This window comes from Trachemys scripta, chromosome 9 (assembly GCF_013100865.1).
Source record: "Trachemys scripta elegans isolate TJP31775 chromosome 9, CAS_Tse_1.0, whole genome shotgun sequence".
Lineage (NCBI taxonomy): Eukaryota > Metazoa > Chordata > Testudines > Emydidae > Trachemys > Trachemys scripta.
Window position 1 is genome coordinate 23,326 of NC_048306.1, and position 8,989 is coordinate 32,314.

At 43.3% G+C, this 8,989-nt stretch overlaps 1 protein-coding gene across 4 annotated transcripts in view; it reads right to left on the reverse strand.

The window, feature by feature from the left end:
* GCNA (germ cell nuclear acidic peptidase) overlaps positions 1 to 8,989 on the reverse strand; it is a 38,377-nt gene that overhangs the window by 22,236 nt on the left and 7,152 nt on the right. For 3 of the 4 annotated variants that reach the window (XM_034782368.1, XM_034782367.1, XM_034782366.1), the window contains exons 4-7: positions 4,713 to 4,759; positions 4,102 to 4,165; positions 3,130 to 3,176; positions 1,901 to 2,356 (exon numbers count right to left, since the gene is read on the reverse strand). In XM_034782368.1, the coding sequence (XP_034638259.1) occupies positions 1,901 to 2,356; positions 3,130 to 3,176; positions 4,102 to 4,165; positions 4,713 to 4,759 (614 nt within the window). The remainder of the gene's footprint in view (positions 1 to 1,900; positions 2,357 to 3,129; positions 3,177 to 4,101; positions 4,166 to 4,712; positions 4,760 to 8,989) is intronic. The other variant, XM_034782369.1, reaches the window with a different exon arrangement.

Sequence of the window (8,989 nt, forward strand, 5' to 3'; positions counted from 1 at the left end):
TTCCCTCCAACCCAACAAACAGACCATATACAGATCTGTCAAAGTCTTATGGAGTGGAGACAGGCGCACCGCCAGCTTTTCTGATGTCCTAGGCGGTGGAAGGTCCCACCCCGAAATGTCGCCCCCTACAGAGGCGGTGGAAGGTCACGCCGCTGAAATACTGCCGTGGTCACCACCCCCCAAACTGTAGTGCCCTAGGCGACCGCCTAGGTCACCTAATGGGTTGAGCCTGCCCGGAGTGGAGAGAGTCTAGAAATACAACCTCTTCTACATCAACAGGTCTGGAATTGCAGAGAGACACCGATAAATCCTTTGTGATAGGAACAGAAGATCTGAGAACTACTGTTGTCTCACTCAGGCCCCACAAATTAGAATAATTTTGGCTTGGTCTTGTTTGATTTTCCTAAGAACTCTATGAATTAGAGGAATTGTGTGTAGAACAAAGAAGTCTTACTACCTATTCTAAAAGAAAACACCTTCAAGATGAACTGGTTGCCTGTCCTATTTTGGAGCTCAACATGATATTTGGAGATGTGTCTTGTTGCAAACAGGTCTGTTTCCAGATACATCCACAGTAGTGTATGTTTGCTACCAAGTTCTTGAGCAACTACTTCTGCTGATCATGTAGGTTTCTGCTCATCAATCTGCAAGTATGTAGGCAGAAAGCTATAGAATCAATGTAGTGTACTATGCACCACTCCCACAGAACTATAACCTTTCTGTCCATCTGGCTGAAATGTGGTCTCCCCAGCTTGTAGTAGTAGTATCAGTAAGTATTTGAACCACTGTGCCCTGTGATTGGGGAGAAAGGACCCTATATGAATAGACAGCAATAGAAATACTAACTACATCCAAAGATTTGACAAGCTCTTCCAGTTGACAATTAAAGGGGACTGTTCCCTCAGTACTCAAGAGCGTGTAGCAGATCCAAACGAGACCATGCTAGTGCAAGAAGTTTCCCTTCAACTGTTTTGGGAGAAGGCTCCTTTTGTGGCTGCCTTTCTTCAGTCCTTTTAAATTCAGGGTAATACCTAAGAGAAGGCCAATATGACTGCATTGCTCGTGGTGGCACCTCCAATCTTGCCAGTATCCTCTAGAGAATTCCCCATCATAGCCCCTGGGTGAGAGAAGCTGATCTTGTGTGCCATTTGCCTTTATCTGTTAACTTTAAGGGTACACTGCAGATATCTATTTTAAGAGCTTTTGAAGAGGAGAGGGTATAGATTTGCTTAAGTTATAGTTGGTTAATAATAAGCGGGTTAGTTCTGATTTGTGAATTCTTGACAAAACTAAAAATACATCTTGAAACAGAAGCATCTTAGAACACAGAATAGGTGCAGAATTATAACTCTAAATAACTATACAGCTTAACACCTGATCTTTAATATCTGACTGCTCTAATTTAAATAATGACAGGTTTCAGAGTAGCAGCCGTGTTAGTCTGTATCTGCAAAAAGAACAGGAGCCTCAAGTACTCCTGTTCTAATGTAAAGGAGTTTAATTATCATTTAAATGAATTTTGAATGTCAATTCCTGTCATACTTGTAGGAAACTGATTTTCATTTTTTAGTTAGCTTTGATTTTGTTGAAAGTTTAAAATGAAATTCCAAACTAAAAATCTATTACTGAAGCTTAAAATTTATTATAACTATGAAAATAATGGACAAAAATAAAAAATTTTAGTTCCTTGATCATTTAAATTTAGGGGAACTACAATTCTCTGCATGCTCATTTCATTGATATGTCTGAACATTCTGCAAAAACGAGTCATAAGTCCTGTTTATGTCAGAAGCACAACACATTTTTAAAACTATGCAGTTAATACTGCCAGCCATTTGCACAAGATACTTCATGAATAAATATGATTAAGAATACAGAAATAAAGAACGACTTCTCCTACCTGTGGTGGCTGATTGGGATAGAGTGGTTTTGTTTGAAGTTAAACTTGGAGTCAGTGGTATGCTTCGCTTCTTTATCCGCTCTATTAAAGATTCAAATTCATCCTCTGAGCTGTCTTGCCCTAATGCTGCACTATGTCGTAGTGCCATGGTCTGCGGGTTGTTCCGTGCACGCTCCTCCCAATCTCTCTCTTTCCCATCAAAAGATGAATTTGGACTATATTTGGAAATATCAAACTCTTTCTGTTTTTGTGAAGGAGTTTGCTCTATGTGTTGCAGGTTGTCCTTCAAGCCCCTCGCTTCAATTTCTTGGCAGTGGTCAGACCATGTACTTTTTATGAAAACAGAATCATCATGTTTACTGTCACTTAAAATCTCTGGATACAGCCATTCCTGAGAGTAAGTGTTTTCCTTTCTAGAAGTCACTGGCTTCTTCTGGGTCTGAACATTCTTCACTGCTACAATTCAAAAAGAAAAATTCAAAGACTTCAGCATTTATGTTTTAATGCAAGTTAATTAGATCCTTTGGAAAACATGAAAACACCAGGCAGAGAAAGGAATCTTAGCAACTTCCTCCAACCCATGCTCATTCACACCTAGGATCACACTACTTCCAATTGCACTGCAGACAATAAACAATAAAAAAGGTATGTATGTGGGGTCTACATTGTGCCAGCAAAAGGGGTTTAAGTCAGTCTGATACAAGATAAGAATAGCTAGAGAACACTTTATTACAGCCACTCTTTCTGGTAAAAGAAAGCTTCTGCAGTTATGCACACATAAGAGTTTGTATTTAGCTGATTATATGGTCAATTTTAGGCCTTAAAAATGCAGCATGTGAAAGGGCACTGAAGGGAAATGAGAGAAGACTTGCCTTTGGCAGCTGGATTCTCTTATAAGTAAAAGATTCAAATGGAAAGGATTTTAAAGAGTACCACAAGTGAAGATATTGATATCCCAGTGTTAAAACAAGCATAACAGGAAGGAAGAGGAAAAAGGGAAGGATCATATGGAGGAATGGGAAATTGAGAATGAGGAAGGAGAGAATTAATCCAGCAAAAAGCAAACAGAATTGAACCTGTCCTGTTATCTTACCCTACAAGGGACCAAACTTTTCCAAAGCTATGTCTGTGCTCTTCCTAAAGAATAATGGTGAGCTCTGAACAATAAGCATTCTTTCTCCACCCAGCTAAAACTCTTGTCCCCTCTTTGTTGCTGGATGGCTACTTACCCTTCTTGGTTGTCTCATTCTTTCTTGTAAAATCGGAGAAGTCTTCCCTGGAGACAATGAGGATTTCATTCAAACCGTAGAGAAACAATAAAATGAGGCAAAGGAAGCCAGGAATGATTTTTGTCTTGATATAGGTAAAGCTGACAATAAAGCAGCCTGGTACAGTGTTCTAATTTATTCACTGGAAACATCCATTACTACGAAAGAACTCTCTCAATGTAACTTTTCATTGTCAGTTACATTTTGTCAGTATTTTATCATTAAACTTCTAAGCAAAAGACAGAACTCCATTTCAAGAATCATGGGCTATTTTGTAAGTTCAGTGCTACAGTAGGATGAGAACATGCTTGCAAACTAAGTTCAGATATTGAAATAGACCATTATCCCTCATTCTTGTTACTGGATAAAATGATACAGATAGGGAAACTTAAAGATAGAATTTATAAAATTCTGCTTAGAAATCACACTGTTGACCAAAAAAGTTGCCTTTAATGTGAAAGATGCAAAGCTGTCAGTACTGTTAAATCCTTGATCCATAAAAATCCACAGAGTACAGGCTGCTACATTGCAAACCTCCACACTCCACTCCCACTAATCTGCCTCATTCCTAATCTGCAGGAATCATGTTTTACATTTTAAAAGTGCTGTAAAATCTTTAGTTTTAAAAAAAGCCTTATGAGTTATTAATCTTCATTTTACAGTGGGAAAACTAAGGAACAGGGAAGAGAAGCAATGTGACCAAGACCACACATGGAATGAGCAGCAGAGCCAGGATTAGAACTCAGAATGTTGACTTCTAAACCTGTGCCCAATCCTCCAGACAATGACGATACCCCATGCAAATGAGAGAGGATCTAATTCATTTTTCCATATTCAAAATAACTCATTAATGGGACATTTTGGCTGCCATGGATTAGACAAAAAAGTCTCTCTCTGACTAACTATAGACAATTCAATAATTCCAGGACCCACCTGCTATTTTGTTTCTTAGAGACTTGATGTGCTAGGAATTTTGGAGTCTTCATTCTAGATAAAACTAAATCAGAATGTGAGAGAATTACATTACAGGAAATTTATTTTAGCTTTCTAAAAGTGATCCCATTCCATGCCTTAAGGGCATATATGGACAAAAATTGTTACAACTGTTATATTACCAATAGTATCCAAATGTCTCTAGAGCAAGGACCCTACTTAATCTCACAATTAAAATTCTCAGCTCTTCAGAGCAGAAGCAGCTCTTTGGCTACCCTCTCCCTCATCATTCAACCCTTGCCATGCCTTAAGACTTGGGAGAAAGAATAAGCTTTGCAACAAAGATTCACTGTAAAAAGGTATTCCAGAAGGAATTCATATTCTTGCAGCTATGAGGAATACATCCTCTCTACACTCATTGAGAAAGCAAGATTAACATTCTAACCACTCGTGGGTAAAAACCTCACTTCTTCGGATGCATGAGGTTTTTACCCACGAAAGCTTATGCCCAAATAAATCTGTTAGTCTTTAAGGTGCCCCCAGACTCCTTGTTGTTTTTGTAGATACAGACTAACACGGCTACCCCCTGATTCTAACCACTCTTTACTTACATATTTCAAATTCTTCATCACTACTGGAAGAAAAGGGCAGAAGAGAGCTGCAAAATAAAGCACAAAACAGATGTGAGGAAGACAGTCACTTCAGAGGCGAGGAAGTTACTCACCTTGTGCAAGAACGATGGCTCTTTGAGATGTGTCACCCTATGGAAGCTCCACTGTAGGTGTTATCTGCACCCCAGAGCCTCTAATCAGAGATTTTAGGTAGCTGTGTCCGTTCAGCCTGAACATGCACTCTCCCTTCCTTGACGCTAACTAGCGCTGTGCAGGCGAACCACCCTCAGTTCCTTCTCTACTGCAGAGCCCCTTGGTAAGAACTCCAAAGTAGAGGGGAGGAGGGCGAGTTGTGGAGCACCCATAGGGACACACATCTTGAAGAACCATTCTTACTGCACAAGATGAGTAACTTCCTCTTCTTCTTTGAGTAGTGTCCCTATGGGTGCTCCACTGTAGGCGACTCCACAGCAATATCCCCCATGGAGGGGTGGGGCTTCGGAGTAGAATCTGTTACTGATTATAGTATTGTGGAACCAAAGATGGCATCAAGGCATGTCCCAGGTAATTGTGTAGTGATCTGCAAAAGTATGGGCAGAAGCCTCGGTCACTGCCCTACAGATTTCTGAGATGGGGACATCTTTAACAAACATGCGCTATATGGAAATGCATCTTGTGGAGTGCATGTGGATTCCTGATGGAGGCAGCAGGTTATGTGCAAGGGGTAACAGTGGGTAATGCAGCTGGAGACCCATTTGGAGAGTATTTCCGCAAATGAAAGGAAGAGTTTGGGAGACTTACTGGGTATGAATGGGTATATGCCCAATGTGCGCAAAGTGGCTCTAGAGTCTCTCAGTGTGAAGGACTTAAACTCTTAAAAAAAAAAAAAAAAAAAACTTTGTCAAAGGGGAGATCCTCCACTTTGGACTGCAAATCTTTGGGGATGCCGAGTGCCAGGAAGACTGGCTCATCATCACTGCAGTGGCAGTGGTGCGGGCTGCTGGATCAGCCATGTCCATGGATGCTTGTAGTGCCGTCCTAGACACCAACTGACCTTCAACGAGGACTAACTTGAAGTCTGCTCTCCTGTCCTCCGGTATATGGGAGGCAAATCAAGAGCTTGTTGTAGTTGTCATGGTCATAGCTTGCAAGGAGGGCGGAGTAATTTGCAATTCTAAATTGTAGAGTAGAAGAGGTATAAACCTTGCGGTCCAGGAGGTCAAGGCATTTGAGGTCTTTGTCCTGCAGAGTGGGCCGGTAGTGTGGCTGCTTTATTCTCTCCGTCGCTGCATCCACAATAGAATTGGGTTGTGGGTGGGGAAAATAAGAAATCAACATCCTTCGCGGGCACGTAGTATTTATGTTCAGCTTTCTTGCATGTTAGTGGAATGGAGGCAGGGGTTTGCCAGAGAGTATCAGCTGGTTTTAGGAGAGCTTTGTTTATGGGTAGGCAGGAGCTGGTAAACCTGGGAAGGGTTCATAGCCCATGTCTTCAGGACGGGGTTCAGGAGCTCTAGGTGTTGATAGAGCTGGACGAGCTTGCAGTCTGGTAGAAGGGGCGCAAGGAGGAGCGGTGGCAGGAGCCGAGCATAGGTACCACTGAGGCCAGGTAGGAAAAGTTGGGTCCCGGCCACTGGGGGACAAAGTAGGGAAACTGAGGCTGATTCTTATGATGCCCCATGTCTTGGGGTATGTATGGCTCCGATGGAGGGGAAGACTCAGGCAGGGAGAACTCTGCCTGCTGCTGTGTGCTGTTCTCACTATCAGTGAAAGTATCCAGATCAGGTGATGAGAGCTGCTGTTCAAACAGTGAGTGCTCCGTGTCTAGGAGCGGAGAGTCAGGCTCAGGGGCCACAGAGATATCCTGCCGAGGCAGGAATTGTTGCTGCTCCCTAGGCTGGTGTGCTGCAGAACGTGAAGTGTGAGCGGCAGCCCGGAGTGATTTTAGTTTCACTTTTGCAGGAGCTGAGAGCTGGTGCCGACATTCTTGTTGGCACTGGGGTGGAACCCATTGTCAGCACCGGGTCCATTGTCGGTGCCGGGGGAGGGGGGGGGACGACCAGTGCCGAGGAGAGCTTCCCACTGCAGGAAGTCGGGTCCCTGCTTTTCAGCCCTGTGTGAGTTGCTTGTGAAGTGCAGGGGCAGTCAGAGTTGCCTGCTTTCGGTGCTGACAGCACCAAGGGTAAAGACCCTGTGGAAGTTCTTTTACCCTTTTGAGTGTCTCTGACATTAGGGCTTTCTGCCTCTTCGCGCGAGAGGGTGAAGCTGAGCTCCCGGTCGGTTCTGACCTGGCAGGGGAGCCTGAGAGAGAGGGTTCACTGCTCTTCTCCATAGGCGGCTGCAGAGCTTCTTGCCTCTTCGCGTGAGAGGGTGAAGCCATGCTCCCAATTGGTTCGGACCTGGCTGGGGAGCGAGAGAGAGAGGGTTTGCCATTGCCCATCTCCAGAGGCAGCAGCAGGGATTTCTGCATGAGAAGCATTTTCAGACGCAGGTCCCTATCATGACGAGCTCTAGTTTTGAGACTCGTGCAGTGGACACACTTGGCAGGGACGTGTGTCTCACCGAGGCACTTCACACAATGTGAGTGTCCATCGGACCTTGGCATAAAGTCCTGACAGGAAGCACATTTCTTGAATCCTGAAGCCCCTGGCATTATTGCGCTAGGAGTGCCAGGGGAGAGTCTCTCAGCGGGAGACAAAGTAAAACAAACAAACAAAAAAACCCACACTTTTTTCTTCAAAACTAAGTAACTATTCTAAAGGAAGGGAAACAACTGGGAAGTTACTAACTATTTCTAGGTTCTTTGTAATTGTTTCCTTCAGAAACCAGGGAAGAGGATCAGCACCGCCCCGAGTCCCGTCTTCAGCCAAGGCTGGTTGAGAAGGAACCGAGGGGGGTGCGGAACGCGCGCACTCAGGAAGACCCTAAAGACGCCACGAGAAAGCAGCGGAGTCCCGACCAGGCACTGCTACCGAAGATCTCCGATCAACTGCACCAGGACGCACCATCACCTAGAGTGGAGCACTCACAAGGACAGCACTCGAAGAAGAATTGAAGGCGGTTCACCAGTACAGAGCTAGTTAGCCTCGAGGAGGGGTGGGTGCACGTGTGGGCTGAACGTATACTGCTATCTAGAATCTCTGATTAGAGGGACAGGGGTGCTGACACACGTTCAGTGGAGCACCCATAAGGACACTCCTCGAAGAAGAACTGATGGGCAGACAACACTACACAGATCAAGATCACAACTCGTCAGAAAATTTCAGTTTAAATTTTAGACAGGTATCACAGGTCTACAATTTTTGAAAAGTCGTCTGCTTCAGAGATAAAATGTGCTATTTATTATGTATTTTGATGTGCTGAATTCAAATATGACAATTAAAACAACTGATTGGCTACTGTTTCTAAGATATTTAAGTTTTTACATTTTATGTCTATGTATATTGTGTAGATAGAGTTTTAATCATAACTTGTAAACCTAGGTCTGTTCATGTGTTTATGGTTGCTTTACATGATATTTCACCTGTCCTGTTTATGTAACACTTTAAAAATCAGCAAAAGGGTTATATAAGTAAAATGTATTATGAAACAAAAGGCAAAAAACTATTATGTACATAGTTTAGTCCTATTCAGTGTCTACTCGGCGCTTCTTGGCTTGTCTCTTGTATTCATTAAATGGAGCATCTCTTGTCACTGTCCAGCAATAGTCTGCAAGCATTGATGGGCTCCATTTGCCCTGATAGCGTTTCTCCATTGTTGCAATGTCCTGGTGAAATCGCTCACAGTGCTCGTCGCTCACTGCTCCGCAGTTCGGTGGAAAAAAATCTAGATGAGAGTGCAAAAAATGTATCTTTAGTGACATGTTGCAACCAAGGCTTTTGTATGCCTTGAGGAGGTTTTCCCACCAACAACCTGTAGTTGTCTGCCTTGTTGTTTCTGAGAAAATTTATTGCCACTAACTGGAAGGCTTTCCATGCCGTCTTTTCCTGACTGAAGAAGTTCACGAATCTGAGGACCAACAAAGACACCTTCTTTTATCTTAGCTTCACTTAACCTTGGAAATTTTCCACGGAGGTACTTGAAAGCTGCTTGTGTTTTGTCAATGGCCTTGACAAAGTTCTTCATCAGACCCAGCTTGATGTGGAAGGGTGGTAACAAAATCTTCCTTGATTCAACAAGTGGTGGATGCTGAACACTTTTCCTCCCAGGCTCCAATGACTGTCGGAGTGGCCAATCTTTCTTGATGTAGTGGGAATCTCTTGCACGACTATCCCATT